We start from the raw sequence: 23,806 nt of genomic DNA on the forward strand, positions 1-23,806 counted from the left end.
TGTGCATGATCTTGGGGTTTTCCTGGTTTATTTTGGAAGTGTTCAGGGGGATTATTTGCAGGCAGTACTGACAGTGGTATAATCCAGAAAAATCAGTGCACCTTGTAGAGATCCTGATCCTCCACTGTAAGAAGTTTCCATCCATCAAGATGTACTTCAGATTGTCTTCTAACTGTGTTTTATATGCTGGTCTGGATGATTGTGCCAATTTCCTTCAAGTAAGTTTTAAGTTAAATGCACATCCCTGAACGACTGATACAGATACTTGGCAGGGTGAATGGAATGACAAGTAGTTGTGCAGGATATGATCCACTATCAAGGCTGCTCCATGCCATGTGTATGGCAAAGGAAGCAAGAAGTTACCCTGATCCCAGTGGATGGGACTTGGTGTATTCCAGGGTTGAACTGGAAAAGAAAAAATTGCTGTTGGCAGGGGTTATTTGTAGTTGGGTATCTCATAAATGCCCCATGACCATAATTTGTATTGGGGTTGGAGAGACAGTGACCCAAAGCTGGTGGCTGGGTATTGTGTTTGGGCTGAGTTCTGGCAGGAAGAGAAATGTGTTCTCTGATTATTGATCATTGACAGGTTGTAGCTGTTTACTTAGCACTGACCTCTTTGAATTAATCTGGTAACTCTTATCTCAGTTTGATTTTTTTTTTTTCTCAAGAGACTGGAGGTGCAGTATCAGGACTCTGTTTCATAAAGGGATGCATGTTTGGTCTAACAAACAAATTCAGCCAGCACTTGATCTTCCTGCTGCCTGTAAGGAGAAGAGTGTGTCAGCCTGGGACCACACCAGGGCAGCACCATCATGGGTGTGGTCAAGGATCAGTTCCATCCTGATGTCATTCTTTATCAAATCTGGTGGAAATTCATTAGTTGGACCTGATTTCACCAAGTGTGTTTGAGAAGCATTGAGATATTGGCAGTGAGTGAAGAGTTAAAAAAATCCTGGGCACAGAAAGGGATTTTTCTGGTGTGGTACATTTGTATGATTAGGGCTGCATTTACAGGGCAGGCTCATATATCTTATATTAATACTAAGGCTTCTTCAATTACTCTCTGAGTGTTGACCCCTTCTCTTCAAAGTTATGAATCTTGAACTGGTTTGGGCTTTTCTTTCCCATGTTCTCAGAGAAAGGGGATTTGTTCAAGATTTCTGTCAACAGAAATGGCAAAGTAGGCTGTGGAGCAGGATTACCTTTAGGATTTTTTGTAAATAACACCATTAACTGAACAAATCAAAACTTAGTTCTCATTGGTAGCAATGAGATGCACCCCGAGACCACTTCAGGTATTTCAGGTAAAATGAAGTGTCTTGAAAAGTGTATTAAAAATATATCAGAAAATAACCTAAAAAATATTCACAAGAATTCACTGGGACGGTCCTGCAAAAACAACCTAATGACTAACACTCTTGCTTTTCAGATAATATAGGTCTGTTTTTGTTCTAACACATCTCTGTCTCCAATAACTCTTTTGTTTCCCAAATAAATCCCTGCATACATTTGTATTTCGTGATGTGCTTTTCATGTTGCTTCTGCTGAACTGTCTTTCTTTGTGAAGAGAAATTAATAAAGCTGAGCCAAAGGGAAGGTGATTGACTGTCCCACTTGGAAAAAAAAAAACAAGAAAAATATTTTGCCTGTGATAATAAGCTCAAAACACATTCTTTGGGAATTGTACTTCTATAAAATGCTCTTTGAGTTGAATTTCAGCATTAAAATTTATGCCCTCATTTGGTATCATACTTTTTCCTTCAAGAAAGATAAATAGTTCAGTTCTTTGAACAGTGTGAGACTGAAAACATTTGCCAGCAGCCCCAGCTACAGGAATTACACAGTAGGCTGCTGTGCAATTCCAGAGATGAATAGCATGTGTTTGCATTTGGAAAATATAGAGTAATCACTGCAAGTCTAAAGCATTACAGACAAAGAGATGGATCATTTTGTCTGGTTCTTATATAGACCATTTGAATGGTAGCCTTGCAGTTTTATAATGTGATGCCACTTAAGTAAGTTGAGGATTTTTTTCTTCAGCTCAAAAACTGCTTAGTGGAAAAAAGACATTTGTTGTGTGCTTAGCAAAGCATCCATTAAAACTTGAGAAGCTGAAGATCCTCGTGGGGTAATTTAATTTTCAGAAAACACTCACAAAAGCAATTACATTTTTTTTTTATGAATAATTTACTTGGGGTGCTTTAGATCAGATTCTTGTTCACAGTTTCTCACTTTCTGCATTTTAACTTGGTAATTGTTTGGTCTGTACAGATCTCACCTGGACCCCTTGTCTGGAGAGAATCAGTGTCAGGATGGGGCCTGCAGTGTCTCCAGATGCTGTTACCTTTTTTTTTTTAAAGAATATGATAAAACAGCCTGAACAATTGATTCTAATGTAGTTTTATTTACTCCAATAATCACAATGCCCAAGAGGGAGCAGTTTTTTACGTGCTACAAGTAGCAATATGGTATATTCTTTTATCTCCTTTAAGTTACTTCATAGCACCTATTCCTGTAAGACTTAAATTTTTCCTTTTCATTCCAAAATTCCCTTCATCTCTGTTAATTTCTTATGGAACCACAGCTGGCTTATTTAGAGAGAACAGTTCAATGACAGTTCACAAAATATACAGCATTTTGTCAAGCCCTGGCTTTTCTTAGGAGAAGTTTTCCTCTGTCCAGCAGCTTGTGGTTTGAGGAGGACTTTTGATTTGAGTTAGCTACACCAATGGTTTAAAATATCTCATTTCCCTTTACTATATGTTTGATTCATTCCTTTCTCCTCTTTCACCACTTAAAATAATCTAAATATTTGTGCCTGGAATTTGCACCAACGTCTATGTTGTGTTACAATTGTTTTAAACTAAATCAGACTGATGTTCTTATTTCCTTTTATATCAATGTCCCCAAAGAGACCTGGTTGGCATTTTATGTTGTGGTCTTGCCTCTTTTCTATAAACAGTCTTAATTTCTTTCTGGAAGAAACCAACTTAGAACTGTTTCTGTAGATGAAGAGCGTTGCTTTGCTGCATCTTTGGAATCTTCTTATGCAAAATTGTAATTTTTATTATGGCACCATGTCATAATTTAGGGCATTTGATATGTGTATGTGTGCATTTGCATTTCCTTGGTGATATAGTGAGATACTGACTTTAGCTTTTAGAAAAAGGACTCATATATATTCTACTAATTGCCCAATTCTTCAGGGTAAGTAGCACCTTCAAGCCCAGGATTCTTGAAGAGTAAATTTTTGCATCTCTGCAGATGTTAGTTCCATAGCCACAGGCTGGAGCATCATTATATTACTTTTTTCCATCTTATATTAGGTGTAAATTGCCCTAGAGGAGTGGTTGTGAGTCTCTTCCTGACTTTTGGTTCAGAGGAACACATCAGGCATCTGAGACAAAATCCTCCTTTTTGTCTTGTGCAAGTCTCCTGAACTTCCATATTCCTTCCTGAGCACCTCCTCCTGGAAATGTGGCAGATCCTGATTAAAAAAACCCACAAATTCTGGGGATTTTTGTTATTTTGTTGTTTGTTTTTTTTTTTTTTTTTTTTAAATATCACCAGATTTTCTCTAAAGCCCCTTTAGCTAAATCTGCTGCTACTGACAATTGCTAGTAAAATTGCCTGGTATATACCAGTAACTCTGAATATGAGTCTGTGTGAACTGAACACCTAGTTTATAGTTTGGGCAGTATTTCTGTAAGCCCTCTAAATTGCAAGGCATTATAGAATTGCCTGAAAATGAAACCACAGAGCCTGGGAATGCTGTCTTCAGATTTTAATTCTGAAGATCTAAAAAAATAATAATAGCCTGAGATGAAAAATGGAAATACAAAGACAAAAGTAATTCTTGAGAAGAAGTATTTGAAAGTATTTATTCCAGGATTGCATTTGATATTGCATATCCAAGGCAGATTTCATTTGGGTCACTCCATTTACTCAACTGGAAAATGGGATGATGCAAAAAATCCTGTCTTTGCAGTCTCAGGTAAGTTTAAATGTGTTTCTAATTCCAGAAGTCTGCAACCCTGTGTCTGCTCACACAGATGTGAATGTGTTTTATTAGCCATCAAAAAAACCCCCACCCTAAACCCAACCCTGTAAAGAACTGCAGATCTTTGATACAAAAGACAGTGCCCCAAAAATCACCTGGTGCCACAGGAAGAGCATAGACAAGAGCAGAGTTGCTTTTTGTCCTGGCAAATGTGACACATGTGAGAGGCACAAGAAGAAATGTTAATTTATTGGTTTAGGTCTGTCAGTCTACACTGGGTACTAAGAGTTGGAGAGGATGTTTGAAAAAGGAGGAGGGTATTCCAATTTTCTGAGCTGTGTTAGTATCATAAATTTATTTTTTTCATGGTGGGTGTAGCCTGGAGCTCTGACTGTGCATCTCACAGCCTTTTTCTGTGCAAGACATGCTGCTTTTAGGAAAATACATTCATTTCAAGAATTCCCTGAAATGTCAGAAGAAATTATTTCTTCTTGTTCAACAGCCTGAAAGGCAAAGCAGGTTTGCACAGCTCTCAAAGGTCTGCACACAGGAAGGTGGCCCAGTCTGCAAGAAATCTTTTATTTATTCAGGATTGTTAACATTTCAAAGTTTGCCTCCCACCGTCTTCTGACAAATACGGAATCAGCAGTGGTTGAAAAAGCATCTAGAAACCAACATATTTGGTGTGCTGGTTTGATGATTAATCTGCATTCTGTCTGGCTCCACCACAGCCGTGCAGGGCAGTGATTTATTTGGGTGTTTGAAGATGAAATACAAGTCTTCAGTAGTTGCATCCAGGCTGTGGAATACAAACTTGGGAGGGAAAGCACTCTGGTGTACTGGCAGCTAAAAATGACCCTCCCATGGATTTATCAGCAGAACACAAAGGGGTTGCTTTACCCACCTGACATTTGGGAACCTGAGGTGAAGGTTTCTATCAGGAGATTAGAAAAAAAGATTTACATCTGACCCAGCACTGATAGTGATTTTACCATTACATTGGCTGAAAGCAGAGCCAGAACAGAATTATATTTTATGTATTATGAATGTCACCTATTACCCCTTATAGAGTTCCTCAGGTATAACAAAGGTAAAAACTATAGTCAGAAAAAAAAAATATTTCAAAAGGTTGCATAAATATGCCACCTGTTGCTTCTTACAGAGTTGCTTAGATATCACAAAGATTGAAAGTATAAAGATAATCAGAAAAAAAAATTTCAAATTCTTTATGATAAATAGTTATGATTTTGCTCTCTGTGGTTTGTGTGCTCACGTTCTAATTTTTGATCTCTGCAGTCAAAAGCAAAATTGAGTATGATGTTTGTCATTGTGATTGAAGAAAAGAGATGTATCTCACATATTCAGCTGCAGCACTAATTTTCCTACAGAAAAAAAAATATTCAGATGTTTGGTTCTTTCGAGAAATAGAAATGCATATTAAAAAATAATAATAATAAAAAAATCTATCTCATATCTCTCTGGAAGGTGAGGAGCCACAGCAAGGAAGAAATTCAGTACAGAAACTTGGGGCCTGAGTTCTCTCATCACTGCATGATGAGAAACAGGTTAATGGAACCTAAAAAATCTCATTTAAATGTAATTCAACTACAGTACAAACTGTCTGAATCTTTTTCTGCTTTGAATCTTGACGTTTTTGAATAGGTCTAAAATCGGGAAAGATGTGCTGAAAGTTGAAGCATGAAAAAGCTTTTGTGACTCGAGTTAAAAAATTTGCTTAAACGTTTCATTTAGTGTGCAAATAAAATTGGGCATTCTTTTCACAGCTGATGTCTCCCCCAGAGGAAAAAGGCAAATTGCTGAAGGGAAAAAAAATAAATTAAATTCCTCTTGCATAGGTGAATGTCTAGAGGTACCACACAGGGTTTGCAGACCTGTCAGATTATATGAAAGCTGAGTGTGGATGAGAAGAAAGTCAATTTGCTTTGCAGTGTTCACTTGCCTGCACTACTTGCATTGCCACACTGATAACACCCCTGCTGTGGAGAATATAAGTATGTCCTGGATCTTGTGGAAAATATGTCTTTTCCCATTTAGCCCCTCAAAAATGAGATTTTGTTAAAGTTTAAGGTCGTGATTGCTTTATTAAAAAACAAAGCAAGAAGGCAATTTGCTGCATTGTCTTAAAATACTAAGTTATAACAGCATCCTTGATATGGTTACATGGGAATCATCATTTAAATTTTGAAGCTCCCTCAGTTTTTTGCAGATGGGTCTTTTCAACTTTTATTATCACCCTGGAATGTCCAACCCTTCTCTGCAGCAGAGGAATCCTGCTGTCAGACCTTAAAGGACCTTGAGGGCTAGTATTGTGCTGTGATAAAAATAAACCCCTGTAGTGATGTGTTTTTTCTTTATCAGTTGCATTTTCAGGCCTTGGCTTTACCACCTTCTACCTGGCTGGGAAGCTGCACTGCTTCACCGAGAGCGGCCGGGGCAAGAGCTGGAGGCTCTGTGCAGCCATCCTGCCTCTCTACTGTGCCATGATGATTGCCCTGTCACGGATGTGTGATTACAAACATCACTGGCAAGGTGAGCCAGGTTTTTTCCAACTTATTTTTCAAATTCTCTGCGTGTTTCTTTGATTTTATTTGTGTGTTGTTTTTTTTTTTTGGTTACATCGAGACAGTTAAAACACGACGGGGCGGGTGGATGCTGAGGTTTCCTTGTGAGGCTGAGTTAACCAGCACTGACCTTCACAGCTTCAGGTCTCTGCCACAGCCCCCTCTCTTCCCTCACAGCAGTCACTTCCCAGTCAGATTAAGTGTATTTGTCACATAAAGACTGTTATCTCAGCCCTTTAAAATTCAGGTGTGAGACTGATGTAGAAGACTGCAGAGGTCAATGAGTTATCACAATCCCAGAGGAGGCAGAAAACTGGAATCCTTTATTGGGTTCACAACTTCATATTTAAGGGGTTCAAGGTTACATATTCAACAGGGGGCTTGCATATTCATTCTGTTACAATTGGGAGCTTTCCAGAGGTGAGGTAAGGGAAGAACCAGGTTTGACAAATCTCGGGGTCTTAGGAATTACCTCTCATGGGAAAAACCCACTTTAACTTGGGGGATTTTACAGGGGGGGACGGGTAACACAAAAGGAGAGATAAAAAACAATGGTTCTGCATAGGTTGATCAAATCAGGGTATGATCTCTTTGGCTTGGGTAGGGCATGTAATAACATCATGCAAGGAGTCTCTTCCATTGTGCTGGAGGAGGCAGGAAGAATCCACAATGATGAAGTTACTGAAAAGGAGTTTTCCCCAGCATCTGTGACTCGAGGTTTTCTGTTTAAACCTAACAGTTTCTTTTCTCATATCTAAAATTCAGAATCCAACAGAAGACTATGCCATTTATTAATTATACACTTATATTACTGAGGCACAATTCAGAAAACACTACCATCTATTCTTTCTAACATTTCTTGACCCTCTTTATTGCCATCTCCCATTCGCTCATCCCTCCTACTAAATAAACCAGCCTGTAATTATTTGTGCCCTGTTTGTCCCTATATTCCTATTGGAAATGCCATAATTTCTGATACTATTATGTAGGTCCTCCTGGCTTTATGTGGTGTTGCTGGTGCAGTACTGCTGGCCTTGCAAACTGTGCTCCCCTCAAGGTCATGAGTGCTCCTTTCCATTATCTGGTTAATACTAGTTACATATTGTTTTCCTGTTTTCCAAGACAGGCTGGAAATTTGTTCCCACCAAAGCCACTCTGTCACTCCCCTCCTCAGCTGGACAGGAGAGAAAAAATGCAATGAAAGGTTCATGGGTTCACATAGTTCAGGGGGAGATCATTCAGCCACTACCAGCATGGGCAGAACAGACTTGACTTGGGGAAACTAGTTCAATTTATTACCAATCAAATCAGGACAATGAGAAATGAAAGAAAATCTTAAAAACACCTTCCCCCTCTCCCTTTTTCCTGGCTGGGATCAACTTCACTCCCAGTTTCTCTCCCTCATGCCTTCCAGTGGCACAGAGGGATGGGGGTGGGTGATTTCTGGGGAAAAAGACCCCTTCAGTTTAAATTCCATACGTTTTATAGTTTCACAAAATCCCCACCTTTTTCAGATAAGCTTAATATAATCATTTTTGCCTAAAAATGTTTCTTTTCTCTGAAAAGGGGCTTTCCCTTCTTTCCAATTGGCCACTGGACATCCTCTGTCAAAAATGATGGATCTTCCTTTGTTCTTAGCCCAAAGAGAAAAGAGAAACCCCCTGTGTACAAAATTCTCACATGGCCCCGAAAGATTTTAATTTTTAGGAATTTTTATATTTCCTTTATCCGGCCGAAAAAGTCCCTGATACCCAGTCCCAGTCTGGGACCTGAATATCTTACAACTTCACAATACACCTAAAAAACCCCATATTTTTATTTCTCATAGCACTGGGCTGGTTTGGGCTGCCTGTTAAAGAGAAAAGGGAGCAGTGTGAATGAATGGGAAGAGGATGTTCAGGTTTACTCTCCAGTTTTGGACATGTGTTTCCAGCATGTACTGTCTCTTGCCAAGAGTAAGAATTATTTATGTACTGAAACAGAGGTTATTATGGCGTGGTTTATACACCACAGAGGAAAACTGCACCCATGGGGGTTGTGACTGTTGCTCATCACAGCTGCTTCTGTTTTGTCTTTGAATTTTAAGGAGATGGAGCTGGAAACTCAGCTCTTCCTGAAGAGCAGTGCTGGCAGATGTTATCAGGTGACCTGTGTTTTTCCCTGAAAGAACTGTGTTCTCAAGGGAGGGAATAGTTCACTCTGGAATACACAGCACAGAACCTCAGGCCTTGACTTCTCTGCTCAACAGAGTCAGCTAATTGTGTTAAATTATTTATGGTGCCTCTGTGCTGGAGCCTTTTCTGAGCTGTGAGGAGTGAAAAAGGACCATCAGTTTAATGTCCAAGGCTGAGCACACTGTAGGTGAAAGATGGAGTGGAGAATCCTTATATTAAAAAGCCACTGAGTGGGCTCAGAAGGTTAATATTATGAGAACTTTATGAGCTCTTTTCAGTTTGACTGAAGAAAGTAATATTCAAGACCTTAGTGTTGGTGTTCATGAATATTAGGATATTTCATTGTGAATCCAGAATGTATTGACTGCTTTTTAGTCCCTAAATCTCTCTGTAGACTTCTAATTCTGGAAATGTTAGTTTACTCCTGGAATAAGCAGAAATAAAGTTAAATGTTCTTTTTCCTTTATGGGAAAAACAAACAAACAAACAAACAAAAGAAACCCCAAACCAAAATAAACCCCCAAACAAACAAAACAAAACAAAAAAAGTAAGTTATGGCTCCCACCAGCTCAAACAAAGACAGAATTGTTGTCTTCAAAAACAGGAGTCAAAATAGCTGCCTGTGTGTTTGCTCCTCACCCCCAGACAAGGTCAGTAAGCGAGAAATCTTTGGCATAACTCATCTGTGAATCTGCATGACTGTGGTGCCCAAACTGAGGCCCAGAGTTGCATAATTTGCATGTAAATGTTTTGAAAGAAAGAAAATCCGGGCAAGTTCGCAGCAAGTCTTAAAATACCAGGGAACTTGTAGAGGACTGGCAAAAATGTGATGTTTCTCCATGGTTAAAAATAGTAATCATAGGCTTGACTTTATTGCTAGGCAAAATAAAAAAACAGCTGGGATAATAGTCAGTCAACAATTAAAGCAGAGTAATCTGAGAATTGCACCCAACACAGGTTTATAGAAAATTAATCTTGTCACAATAACTAAATTTTCTGCAAGTTGATTGATGCTGATACAGTGAAAATTGTTGCCCTGGGTGCCTTTTGTACCATGACAGTTTGATAGGGACAGGCTGAATGGTACAAAATCAGCTTCTCTGTGTGCATAGGGCAAGATTCCATCTGCTTCCAAATACTGTGTACACACAATCACCTTTTAAAATCTTGCTTGAACCTCTATTACGTCTGTTTGTGATAGATTTGTTATGTCCTTTTGTGTGTAGAAGGATTAGAAGGGATCTCCTCTTACTCAGCCGTGACTTGTAATCACACTTCTTAAATTCATCCATCTCAACATTAAATTTTTCAGGTTTTCTGGCCCTAGCTGTTCCTCTTAAAAGAAATCTCACTTCTCTGATGAGAAAAAAATACAAACCATTTGTCACCCACTGAAAATTGAACCTTGTTCTAATGCCTTTGTTCTAATATATATCAGACTGACAAGCTAGGGAATTTAATCTTTATTTAACGACTTTAGACAAAAATAATTTGTATTGATTTAGCCTTCTTTGTCACTAAACTCAATGATTCACCATTTTTATTACACCGTGGTTTCTTTGTAATTGAAAGGATGGAAACACAGGTACACACAGATGATATGGTGCTTAATAAGTCTGGTTAAAATAAAATGTGCTGCCAACTCATATTCCAGGCAGTGCCTCTTGTTCATTTCCATTTATTAGTTGTGCTCAATCTGAGGCTTTCAAAGACAGGCTGTATTTCCAGTGAAATTTTGCTCTGGTTGTTTGGAAATAAAACACAAGATCAGAGGAGTATTTATTAAGAGGCAGAACCTGACAGCAGAAGGAGTCTTCTGACACTTCAGGTAAGTGTAAGAATAGCTTCTGTTCCCGTAGGAAACTTAAAATTACCTGTGTGTGAGAGCTGCAAATATCTCATACAATGGCCTTGTTTTATCTTATTTTATTTTGGTTTTTTTTTGAAGGAGTATGAGACAGTAAAAAGCATCAAAAGAAAGATATTCAGAAGGTGTTAAGTCAGTTCAAAGGCATGTCAATCTTTGACCTTTCAGGTGCTTTTAGTAAGAATTCACCCAGCCTGAAATGGTTGTTGAGAGCTGTCTTTCTCAGGGGCCTTGCAGGAGCTGCAGGAGAAGTGAATTGCTGAAGCTCCAGTGGCCCACTGCCTGGAGGGAGAGAATTTTCCACTTACATCCTGCCTGCTCCCTGGAGAATTCCTTCTGGAATACAAACAGTGTGGTGGTTTGAGACCCCCAAAAATCCAATTTCAAAGTCCAAGTCCATGAGCAGATCTGGCACTGTAACTTGCCTTTTTCCTGGGGGTGCTTGGGCAGGGAACAGACTGTGGTCAGTGCAGTAGGTTGGGGTGGGCCTGTGAGCAGGAGGGCTCTGGATGGCAAACAGCACAGGACAGCTGTGTTGTCCATGGATGGAAAACCTGGCTGTGGCCACTCTAACTGAGGGCACACTGGAAGAAGATCCATGGGTTGCCAACCCCCAAATGTTGGTCAGCAGTGCTCTGGAACATCATGGGTGTTTAATGCCCCGTGGAGGCCACTCTGTTCCCTCTGTTCATCTCCCAAAACACAACCAACCACCTGCATTTTGAGTATTCAAAACGTTGGAGTTGTCCCCACAAAATACTGATTTTATGTGTCCTGTGTGACTGTGGTATTTGGCTCCAAATTCTTTGTGAAAACTCAAAGTTCACATTTTCTGGGTTGAGCACTTCCACATCAAGCAAATGTCTTCTGTTTACAGTTGTCACTTCTGGCTGACCTTTCCTTCTGCTTTTGTTGCTCTTTTTGTCTAGATGCTTTCGTTGGAGGGATCATCGGCCTCATTTTTGCTTATATTTGCTACAGACAGCACTACCCCCCTCTGGGTAACACAGCTTGTCATAAATCTTACGTCAGCCTGCTAGATCAGAACTCTGTGAAGAAAGAAGAGCGACCGACAGCAGACAATGCTACTGGGCTGCCTCTGGAGGGAATAACTGAAGGTCCCGTATGACTTTAAGAAATGTGCAGAATGAACTTTTAGCTTTCTCACATTTCCTCCAAACTGGTCTCTTAACAGTGTTTCTTACTGTGCTTTTTTTTTTTCCTTTTGTTTCTTTCCTCTTTATAAAGAGAAGGTCAAATATTTTATTTTTAATGCCATAATGTCATCGTACTTTCGAAGTTGATTTTTCGGTTCGTATTGGCTTGTTGTTGAATTACCTGTTTTCAGTCTGCTGCAAACAGATAGACTACTTGAGGGAAGGGGAGAGAATTACAAACAATCTCATAGGGAGAATGGTTAAGAGAGTAATTTTAAGGAGATGTGGTTGAGGATATAGTAGATCTGGAAACAGATTTTTCTGAAGTACTGACTCATCTTCTACAAAGTTCTGGTCATCTTCAGCACTCATTGATTTTGATGGGTGGTGAGTACACACAGCATTTTTCACCAGGTGTTCAGCATCTGTTGGGGCCAGCCATTTCTTCATATAATTTGATAATTTAGGGCATCATCCTTATTTTTATCTTGTTGCCTTCTAACATAAAAAAAAATAAAAATCTCCATACGCTGGCAAAACTTTGCATTAATTGCCAAGTTTTGACAAGGTCATTCTGAGCTACTGATGATAAAGCAGATGAAAGGTATGAAGGGTTAAATGTTTGAAGAGCCAAGCTTAGTGCATTAGTAGTTCTTCAGGATGATTCTCAGATTCAAGAAATTCCATGCTGTTCAAATTATCAACTTACAATAACATGTATATTCATAGGATGGACTAGAAACTTGGTACTACATCATCAGCCATTTTTTGAGAGCTCATGCAGTAATTACCATCCAAACAAATTGAAAGAAAAGAGCAACAAGCTGAAGTCTTTAAAACAAATGTTTTAAAAAAATCCTAAACCTGGGAGAATAAGGAGACACAGAGTTTCCTGTGAACCAGGTGTGCCATGTCCATCCTTGTGTGGTGACTCACTGCAGCATTGGTGACCTAAAGAAATGCAGAGATTTTCATTTGTGACCTTGAACGCTCGTGGTGGTTTCCAACACTGTCACACGTCCAGAGGAAGGCTGGAGACAGTTTTCTGCTAGTCCCATTCCACATTTTCAGCTCATCGTGGTGTTTGGGAAGGCTGGCTTGGCACCTGAACTGAAACTCAACAAATCAAACTGCTGCTGGTGTGGAGAAGGTTCATAAGTGTGGGGTTTGAGTTAATAATTTATTATTAGCAGGATTTTGGTGTGATATGCGTATGCACTATGCAGCACACATCCCATTCCTGTGAAATGATGTACCTTTGGATGGCAGAATGTCAGATTCCAGGTTTTTTTTCCCTTAGGTATCCTGTGAAAAAGCAGGCAAATGTTCCAGCCCACATCCTGGCACTTGGAGCTGCTGGTTAAGGAGATCAAGAGAACGTTGATCAACGACCATTCTTACGGTGCTTTAGACTGGAGGAGACTGCTGCCATAACTCCAATTTATGTGTTCCTCTTGGAATATGCATTGGCCTTGTAGGCATTTTGTGATTCAAACAGCTCACTGTCTTTATGTAAGGCTTGCCATTTACTTTTCTCAAAGCTAAGCTTTGTAGATATTTTTTTTTTTTTTGAGAAGAGCTGCTTCCTGATTGGCAACACTTGAATTTTTATAGAAAGCAAGTGAATTAGAGTCCCTTTGAAAAGAAACATAATAATTGTGTACAAGAGGATGCAACCTTGCTATGTATAAACTTATAAGATATTTGGAAATACCTATAAATAGGAAGTGACATCAGGGAACAGAATGTACTAGGCACGAACCCAGAAGTGTTCTGTAGAAATCAGGCCTGATCTGCTTTAAAACTGATACCAATTTGACTCTGCCAGTGAGAGGTGGGATGTTTTACTGGCAGTTACAGAATTCTGAACTCTACAGCAGAGACATTACCCAAACATTGCTGTGGGTTTGCTGGTGAATACAAATTCCCAAAACCAGCAGCAGCAAAGCCAAGTTATTCAGCATTTGCACTGGATTTAACAGAACACTCCTCTAGTGTAATTGAGGTCTTAAATTCTGGAAACCCACACAGCCTAGTGGAGGTGTAATCTTTCTCTAAAGTTTTTAACCCATCCTACGGAATTCTGTGACAGATATAATTTTCTGTTACTTCACCTGGGAGGATTAAAGAAAGCCCTGGAGGGAGGGGAAGGCTCAGCCATCAGCTTTTTCTTTCAGCAGGAACCCTAAGTCTTCCAGGTTATATGCAAATGTTAAAAAAAACCAAGCCCTTAAATCAAATTAGAAGTTTAATACTGATGCATAGAGCATTTTGCATGGTTTTATATAGATCTGGCTTATTCTCAAAATTGAGTGGGACCTCTTAATTGTGCTGTACACATTCCCAGTGTTTTAATGGCTTTTGATACAAACAAGCTGTCTTCTTTGGGATGGGGAAAGCTTATACAGCCCTCAGATGAGTGGTGGATGTTGAAAGATTGGATATGAAGTGTAACACAGCATAAAAACTTAAATTGCAAGAGTAATTGGTGAGCTTGGAAAAGCAGTAAAGAATAACACGTTTTAATGGGAATAATTAAATTGAAAGTCATAAAATAGACAATGTAAAAGCTTTGATTAAAATGTAATTAAAATTATGAAGGACTTAATGGAATGAAACTTGTGGAGGGATCTGTGGGTGCCATAATCACCAGTGCAAAGTCAGCATAGGGAAGGCATTTTTGTGGATCAGTGTATTTTAATCTCATGCTTTCTCAGTGTGAAGGAAATGTAATGTTGTAATGCACCAATAAAACAACACATGAATGTGGGTTTGTACATCTGTGTGTCATTGTTTTTTTGAGAAGAATAGAAGTTAGCAAGTTATTTTCATTAATAAACCACGTAGAGCATTACAAAAGACCCCAAGCCCTAAAGTGACTGTTATTGATAAGCAACGAACTGATGCCATTGAAATGGGACAGCATTCCTCCTTTAACCAAAATATGCTCTTCAGCTTTCCTCCAGGAAAAGGTAGAGTGTAAGCCTGCAAGGTTGAAATTTTGGAATATTTAACCAGGCATTGTGTTAGGAAGGAGTTGGAGCATTTATACTGATTCATTCAGATTTTGTTGTGTGCAGTGCAGTCTGATTTGGCCCTCTGGGTTTTTTTCCCTCAATGAACAGAGCCAGTTATTTCTATTTAATGTGAAATAGAACCTCATTTTCTTTCTTCCCATGGCAAAAAATACTTTGCTGTGGATTGGGAAAAAAACCCAACAAACAGATGACAAAGCTTCACTTTTGTTTTATGGTACTAAAATTGTAATGACTTCAGTAACTGCTCTGAATCACTGACCACATCACATCCTATAGGTGGAATAAAACCTTCACACAGTTTTTGCTCACACTCTTTTTAGGGGTATAATTAGCAAAATATTTCAGCTAATTTGTCTGCAGTTTTGTTTTCTTGTGATGACATGTATCTGTCCTGAGACAGAAAACTGTTGGGTTGCTCTGACCTAAGGGAAAAGTCTTGAAGAGAGCAGTGTTGGGTTGGTGGGAGTGAAAAGGTTGGACGGGTTTCTGTTGATGATGATGTTCAGAATGTGTTCACAAGTGCCACAAGAGGTAACAATAGCTATAAAATTTCTGTGACCCTTGCTCCCCAGTGTTAGTGCTCCCAGTGGTGCTTTGCCAGCTGAGACAGGCACAGTGAAAGCAAAATAATATCAATATTGATCATTGGTAACTGTGCATTCAGTAGGATTGGTTAGAGAATCTTTAGAGAATGCTGTAAAAGAAAACTCGAGGCTATGCTAATATGCTTTCATGTTTCAAATGCACACAATGCATTCAAAATGAACAAAATTATATAAGAAACACCAGTATAGCTAGTGGATTGGACACAATGTAAAGATCAGTTAGAAATAGTTCCACATGAGTTAATTTAATTGACTCTACTTCAGATAGTTAAAGCACCTACTAGGGTTTTATTCCCACAGCTTAAAGTGCATTTTAAAATTACTAAGCAGGACCACGTTGCTGAACAGTTAGGATTAGCACCCACAGGCACAACCTGAAGTCATATTTCTTATTATTACCCATTTTACAAGATATATACCCATCTACTATCTTAGAGTCCACTCCAGACTCATCTGATAAGCAGAATGTCTACATTGCTGTCCTAAGAGGCTAAAATTAAATTAGAAGTTTCCACTAGGATGCACCCAGTTTAATACAGTTTATTATATAGAGAACTCCTGTTCTCCAGGTGTGCAAATCACTCCCTGCTCGGGAACTTGCTCTGAACAGAGAAAAAACACTATCTTTTTGCCATTAAATTAAAACTTAACCTGTATAAAAGTAAAATTACAAGACTGGGTGGATAACTCCTGATACACTGGATTGAACTGGGATTCCTTTTACAGATGCTTGGCCTGCTGGCTGAATGCTATTTTGCTTAAACTTGCAGAAATAGCCCCAAAAATCAACATACAGACCATTCAGAGCAGACTTGGACTTCGTTTGAACCCAGACAACTAAAAACATCTGAGCTGCAGCAGATGTGTGCTGAAGTTCCTGAAGATGTGCCCAGTGACATTTTGCTACCAGGTTCTGAGCCAACTTCCCAAGGGGAAAACCAAGAGGCATTTTTTTGGGATGAGCCACGTTCTTGGTCTGTGCATGGAGGTGTGAATGGGGTGTGAAATGGAGAATCCTCCCTCGGTGCTTCCACTGGATAAAAACACAGCCCTGCATCCAACCAGTCCACGAGTACTGCAGGATGTCAGGCATGAAATGTGGTTGAACCAGCTCTGTGAACCTTCAGCCTTTGGCCTGAATTCCTTTGTTAGCTTGCCAAAAAAGCTCTCAATTTCACTGGGAGGTTTGCAGCAGTCGTGCATTATTCTGTAAAATACTGATTTTTAACATGGCCTGAAAACAAGTTTATTTCTAGGAGTAGATGGGGCTGGGCACAAGGAAGCTCTGTTTTTTATGTATGGTTTCCTTTTATTTGGCCTCTTGTTCACAGATGTAACTGTGCTTTTTGATCACATCCTCTGAGCACCTTCAGGTCCCTTGTTTTCATCTCCAGAGCAGCCTCTGTGCTGATGATGGGAAGAAGAGAATTGATGGTGACTTTTTTTTTCTCCTGGATCATGTCTCCTCCCTCCATTTCATTTCCAGGCAAGAACCTGTGCCAGAGCTCCTCTGTGAGCAGGAAAATAAAGTTTCTCTTCCTCACCAGCCCCAGCTGTGGCTGCTCTAAACAAGCCCGTGTGAGGAACCACTGTTCCTGGAAAATAAAAGGACTGGGAAAATCGGAATACCTCCACTTCACATGGATAACAAATGGAGAAACTGAGACCTGTGATGAGCAATGGTGATTGTGGGGCTAAACATAAATTAATAATAGGAAAATATAGCTTGGAATATTAAGAATCAAATACACATGTGCAATAACCTATCCCAGCTTACTACCTTACACAGACATTTATACCAGAGTGAGAGCTTTGGGATTTGGGGTTAACACAGCATCAATATCTATAACTTTCCAAGTCTAATTAATGTACTTGCATATTATAATCATCATTCACCCACAGCACAGAGTGCAGCTCTGGAGGGACTGGGTGTCATTACAGAATGGCCCAGCTGAATCCAGACAGGCTTCCACAGGAGAACTCTTGTTGGCATTGTCTGATATACAAAACTTCTCACTCTTAAACCAAAGGGCACTTTTTAAGAATTTTTCAGGCTTTTGCAATTCTTAGTGTTGCAGGGAGAAAGGGTAACAAGTAAAGAGAAATTTCCAAATGCCCTTTCACTTTTAACTTCAAGGGACTTGTCAGCCAAATTCACAGGTGGACCAAAAGCAGATTTGTGCTCTTCAAATTTCTGGTGTTACAGGTTGAGCCAACTCACAGCTGACCCCTGAGATGCTGTGAGGGGCTGGTGAGCCCATTTCTGTCCTCTGGCTTTTTCATATGTGGTCACTGCACAGAATGGAAACGATCTGTGAAATAAAGACAACTACCACCATGGAAAAAAATTATACAAGAGCCATAGCTAAGGCCATTTTTGCCACTATTCCAAGTGTCACTCTCCAAGTGACTTTCTGACACCAGTCAGAAGATTAAGAGAGAAGAGATGCTAATTAAGATCCATGCCCATTAGATAATTGCTGGAACAGATCTAAGCAAGGGAAAGTCTGACTTGTTAGTCCCAACAGCCTTTGCCTGTTGCTGGACACACAGAGGATGTGACTCTGAAGGCTCCCAGGGGTCATATCATTGTCAAATATCTCCTTGAGCTTTTTATTCAATTCCTTCTATCAGCATCATTAGGAGAAAGGAGTCCCCATTTTATTGAGGGTGAGATTTACAAATAATTTATCAACAGACTGTCGAATAAGTATCTCCTTTCTGTATTCTATTCACATCCTTATCAGCATTACAGAGCATTTGTGTGTACAAAAACCCATTTCATCTTCATTTCCACTCCCGCAGACTGAGGGCACGAGAAAAGATTTCAGATGCAGGTTGGTATTGAAACCAATATAACACTGTAAAAAAAGGAAAGGGAAAAGAACATTATGGCAATGTCACAATGCCACTCTGATCTAAGGGGTGTGAGCTTGTCTAGGCAGTGACTGTGCTGGAATTTGTATCTGCAGCATTGTGCAACAAAGGTAAAGCAACTTAAAACATGCTCTGGATCAGTGAGTGTGAAAGAGACTGGAGCTGGCCTGCACAAACACATCATTGCAAAAAGCAAAAGGCTGGAAATCCCGTTTCTGAGGCTTGTTTGGCAAACAAAAATTCCATTTCATAGGCATGTAATGGGTTAGGAAATAGTTTTAATTTAATGTGTTAATTAAACTCGTAATTTTAGGCATATTTTAATGAAAAAAACCCCACAAACATGTTCTCTCACTACATCTCAGTGTATGAAACCTTTTGCCAACATGTGGAGAGAAGGATTTCCACCTTTGCTCTTTCAAGGCTTCCAACTCTCTCATGTCAAGCAAATGCCCACAGTGACAGGGTTATTCTTGAGTGGGTGATTTGTTCCTTCCTAATTTGTTCCTTTCCTAATTCTATCCTGGGCTGAGAAACCTTTCCCAAAATTTCCATGTGAGTCTTCTGTGTCTGTGAATTGTTCAGATGGGAAATAGTTTCAATTTTAATTTTTGACCAGTTTATTTTTAGCATCAGCTGGAATCCCCCCTTTTTAAATACTGAAAGAAAACACCTGTGCTGCTAAACCCCAAAAGGGATGAGCACAGCTGATCTCAATATTCAGTGTAGGATAAAGGGGAACAAGCACTATCCTGCACCAAAATTTGGAGTAAGAGCTGGCAGGGAAGGAACAGAGCTGGCTGGTGGTGCAAGAAGAGGTGCTACAGGAACTCATTATTGGTAAGTGGATTTACATTTTCCATGAAGAGATGAAAACAACCTCTATTATATTTGGGATTTCCCAAGGTAAATGGAAATAAATCAGTCTGAGTGCCTTCCAGATTTGAATTTGTGAAGTTTAAGCAGTGCATGGTTTAATGGAAGGAAACTGTAGAACAGCTTGTGTGTTATGGATAAAGGGGGAAGCAGAAATATTGACCTTGTTTCTTGATGGCCCTTAGTTTGTGGAAGGTTTCTGCAGCAGAGGGAACCAGAATTGATCACCTAAGGAAATTTTTCATCTTCATTTTTTGGTTTTTGTTGGGGTTTTTTTGTGTGTTTTTTTTTTTTTTCCTGTGAACTGCTAATAAATGGAGATACACCAGCGTTTGTGGTTTCCAATCTGCCAAACAAAGCACAGCTTCTAACCCAAGGTGCACTGGCTTATAACCAATCAATACTATTAATCTCTTCCTTCCTCACTTTTATGGGATAATTACGCTGAAGAAGTCAGTTCCTGTTTTCTATGTGTATTTATTTAATGCTCATAGTAATTTCTTAGAAGCTGTACAGAATTATTAGGCGAGTAAATACATATTTTGCCATTTATGTTGTCCTTGCAAAAATAAGAGGAAAAGTTACCCCACTCCTACAATCTTTCTGTAAAACCATAGTGGTGACAGGATGGTTTAAGGAGTTTAATGGCACTGGTAATGGCTGTCCAATAAAAACCATTTATGAGGCAGTAAATGCAGCTATGAAGAAAGGTGCTTACAAGTGGAAAGAGTGCCTCATTAGGTTGTGATAATGCACTAAATACTGGAGTCAGTGCTATAATTAGCACTGCTGTTAAGGACTGTGTGTGATGTGCAATACCCTCTGACCCCAGAGGAGTGAAGGAGATATTAGGGACTATACTCTCGCTGTTCCTCTGTGAAGCCTTTGCTGAAGTTCACCTGGGTGCATCAGAATTGTGAGGAATTTGTTTAAACAGCAGAACTAACAGGTGCAATGTGATCCAAAACAATCCTGTGACATGAATTTCAATGCTGGGAGAGACTGGGACAAAAATACATCTTGTTGTCAGCTGAAGGAGACTAAAAGCTTTTCTGTCACTTCCCCCATTCTGGTGGATTTTTTCAAATTTTCACTTAGTCTCAAAGGAAAGCAAGAGGTATAATTTACTCTCTGGGTTTGTTAAAGGAATAAAGGTTAGGTTCAGAGGGGCTGGCTCATCACACAGTGTTCAGGTGAGTAGAGAAAGACTCAGACACTTTCTTCTTCTGGCCCTCCCCTCAGTGTAACATCACAACTCCCACTTTATGGTCCAGTGAGGTGCTCTCAGAAAACCCCCCGTGCTTGTCTTCAGGCTAAATTGTTTATTTATGTTTTGGGTCGCTTCTAAACGCTTCCATTAGTGCCCCCGCTGACTTGTGCGAGGTGATGCTCCTACAAAGAAAAACAGTCTCCCAGCTGAGCTTTTAGGTGTGAGGGTTTTTTAAACGGGCTCTCGGTGTCTTTGGTGTGCAGTGATTGCTCGCTGTTATTAAACAGTGACTCCCCGAGGTCTGAGGAAGTGAGAATCCCCTGCAAAGCAGTGGTTCTGACTATTCCAGTTAAATCATGGTTTCTCTTTTGCTTTTAGCAGTGCAGGTTATACAGCTGAACAGTCCAGATTTTATTCAGAGAAGCTGAAACTGGCTCATATAAGTGGGGTCTGAGCCAAGTTTCACTCAACATCAGGCCCTTAAATGAGGCTTAGTGGCTTTGGGCTTTTTCATAGCCACCAGGCAACTCTGTACTTAGGCTGCTCCAGAGGAAGTTTTAAACCTCCAGCTGCAAGTGAATCCTTGACTGTGATTAAGACAAATACAGAAATCTACAAACCTGATAATGAAAAGTTTATACTAAAATAAAAGTGGTTACTAGTAATTACTAGTAATCATTGGTAGTCAGAGCTGAGAAATAGAACTGTCCTTTGATCACTGGTGAAATCAATTTGGGCAATATTTGCATTAATACTGTGCATTATTTTCTGTGAATTTGTCTGTGGTGAGGTGAGCTGGCAGGCACAATAGAGCTCCTGAAAAAAAAAAATCCTCATAAACTCAAAATAGGTCTTTATGGGAAATAAACTTCCCTGAAGTGTAAAACTGGGTCAGTCAAATTGTTCCATTTCACCAAATCTTAATATCAATTATTCAAACTGATACTTGAGCTCTGATTCAGGCTTTCACTCTTTCCTGCAACACAGTAAATGCAGAGGGGGGGATGGATGTGCTGAACATGGCTTGGATCACTTCTAATTATCTGTGAGGGTTGTTTTTTTCTTTTTTTAATTCTTGATAACATCTGGTGAAGGACATGAAAGGGCTTGAGGGATGAAAGTTGCTCTCATCTTTCCTTTTGCTCTTCTGGCATTAAACTCCAATAGGCAGGAGCTGGTTTTTTTTTTGTTCATCCTTTGTTCAGTGCTCGTTAAAACAAAGGCCATTGAAAGAAGTTACCATTCCAGCTCTCTGAGGCTCCCCCGTGGCTCTGTAAGAGCTGAGCCTCAGCTCTTCGTCTGCAGTGTTGTTAACTGGTGAAAGTTTTTTGTTTTGGCCATTACACTTCCCACGGTCACCGTAACCAGATGTCAGAGCAACTCATTAGAAATGTGATGTTGCAAAAGTTACTGATTGCAGGGTTTGTTCTGTGAAATGTAAACCCGACTTGACTCGTTTTTTAGGTAACAGTTCTTTTTTGAGGCCACACAAATCGGCAGCAAAACCATTTGCTGCTTAAATCTGACAGAAATAATTGTTAATGTTCCTCCCCACAGAAGTGCTGTCCTAGGAAAAAGCAATGAAATTACTTCTTTTTCTTATTATGGCCATATTTTTAAAGAAGGTACAGTTCTGTTCTCTTTTCTTGAAGCTTTAGAAGGGGTTTGCTTCTGCTGGTATTGGCAGCTGTTAACTCCCAAAATAATTTACCCACTTTTCAATTCTGTAGCTGCTCTCCATGATCAAGCTTTGCCTCCAGTCTGGGAGAATGTGGTTGAAGTGCCCTTTCCAAAACCTCTTCAGATGCCTTTTGGTTCATCTTTCTTGGTAGTCAGTCTAGTAAGTGCTGGAACAGGGCAAATCAAAATGAAGGGTAGATTTAAAGAAATTTTAACACCACCACAACAATTAAAATTACTCTGCAGCCTCAGCAAGATGTGAAGCTTCTCTGAGCCCTTCTATGAGCAATATGCCTGTAATATTTAAAGCAATTAAGTATTAATGCTTAGTTCTAATTAGAAATATTCATATTTTTATTAAGCGCTGGATACTAAATAAAGTTTTCTTTCAGGTAGTTAAAATCAAGTAGGTTAATTATTGATCATACATATTGTGCTTTCCTCCTCCTTACATTTTTTGCTTAAGTGCAAATCTTGATTAGAATCTGGACATGAAACTGGAGTTGCTCCCTGCTTTTTTGTGGATTTTTTTTTTATTTTTGGCTGAGAGGTTGGGGGGGTTTTCTGCCTCTTATTATTTTATTGGACAGCTGAGGGCTTTTCATTGTCAGATGACTGTGCTGTGACCCTTCTGTCCCCTGAGTGTGCCTGGCTTCGGGGTCCCTCCTTATTTTGTTGAGATGGGATCACAACAGAGGATTGATCAAAAGGAACACATTTTATTGAGATGGGATCACAACAGAGGATTGAGCTGAAGGAACACAATCAGCAGCTGACTGAGATGCTTTCAGCTGAGCATTTTGCTTTTGTGCAGGCAGTGGCTGCCTTCATTTTGATTACCTTATCTTCATGCAAAGCACAAGAGGGAGATTCGGGTAATCTTTGCAATCTTTGCAATCTTCCAAGGCAGAGGTTTATCTTTTCCAAAACTTGAGCTGGGGAATGGCTGGGGTGAGCCCCAGAGGCTTCCTCAGTGAAGGGCTGTTTATCCCCTGTACCAGAGCACACTCCAACAGCCCACCCCTGAGACAGATGGAGATTAATGCCATTCACCTGACAGGCATGGGGAATTTACTCTGGATACAGCTGCCTTCTGTTCATTCCAGTTCTTGTGACTCCTGAGACTGCAGGATGTCAGAAGGTCTGGTTTTCCTTCCAGATTTCGGGGACTTCACTGGCCACAGAGCTATTTGTCATGGATGCTTTATGGCCACGTGCAATTACTCATTTCTGCAGTAGTCCCTCATTTCTGTTTTGGTGAGAGAAGCCAAGGAATATGGAAAAGAGCAATATGTAGTGTATGCTATAAACCTTGAGCCTGGAGCTGGGAAAGGGATGTTCCTTCTTGGGAGAAAAGGACCCAGAGGCAGCTTGCACTTGAGCATCCACACTACACAGGAAATAACTGGAACATTTCCTACACAACCACTAATGACCTGAATCTCTCTGGTCCAAATTAATGTCAGCTGATTGTTTCACAGCTTAGCAAGTCAGGGAATTCATTACCTGTGAAACAATGAGAAGAGTGATTCTTCAGGATGCAACGATTTGAACTCCAGAGATCACTTGCTTGGATTTGTCAGCCCCATAGGCGGGGTTTTAAATGTAAGACTAAATTAATTTTCAATGCCAAATGTAACAATTTATCTGTGAAACACGTAGAAATGTGGCTTTCTGCACAGAGATGGAACGTTGCCATCAGCATTAGTGACCCACAAAAGAGGTTGAGGTGGCATC

At 39.8% G+C, this 23,806-nt stretch overlaps 1 protein-coding gene across 2 annotated transcripts in view; it reads left to right on the forward strand.

Annotated features, from left to right (window-relative positions):
• PLPP4 (phospholipid phosphatase 4) overlaps window positions 1–14,560 on the forward strand; it is a 53,139-nt gene extending 38,579 nt beyond the window's left edge. The window contains exons 6-8 of one of the 2 annotated variants that reach the window (XM_032695321.1): window positions 6,383–6,553; window positions 11,556–11,744; window positions 13,084–14,560. In XM_032695321.1, coding sequence (XP_032551212.1) covers window positions 6,383–6,553; window positions 11,556–11,744; window positions 13,084–13,094 — 371 coding nt within the window. In that variant the 3' untranslated portion in view covers window positions 13,095–14,560. Of the gene's footprint in view, window positions 1–6,382; window positions 6,554–11,555; window positions 11,745–13,083 lie in introns of those variants that run through there. The other variant, XM_032695322.1, reaches the window with a different exon arrangement.
• Window positions 14,561–23,806: the final 9,246 nt, after the last annotated feature.

Source organism: Chiroxiphia lanceolata, chromosome 8, assembly GCF_009829145.1.
Source record: "Chiroxiphia lanceolata isolate bChiLan1 chromosome 8, bChiLan1.pri, whole genome shotgun sequence".
NCBI classification, from domain to species: Eukaryota; Metazoa; Chordata; class Aves; order Passeriformes; family Pipridae; genus Chiroxiphia; species Chiroxiphia lanceolata.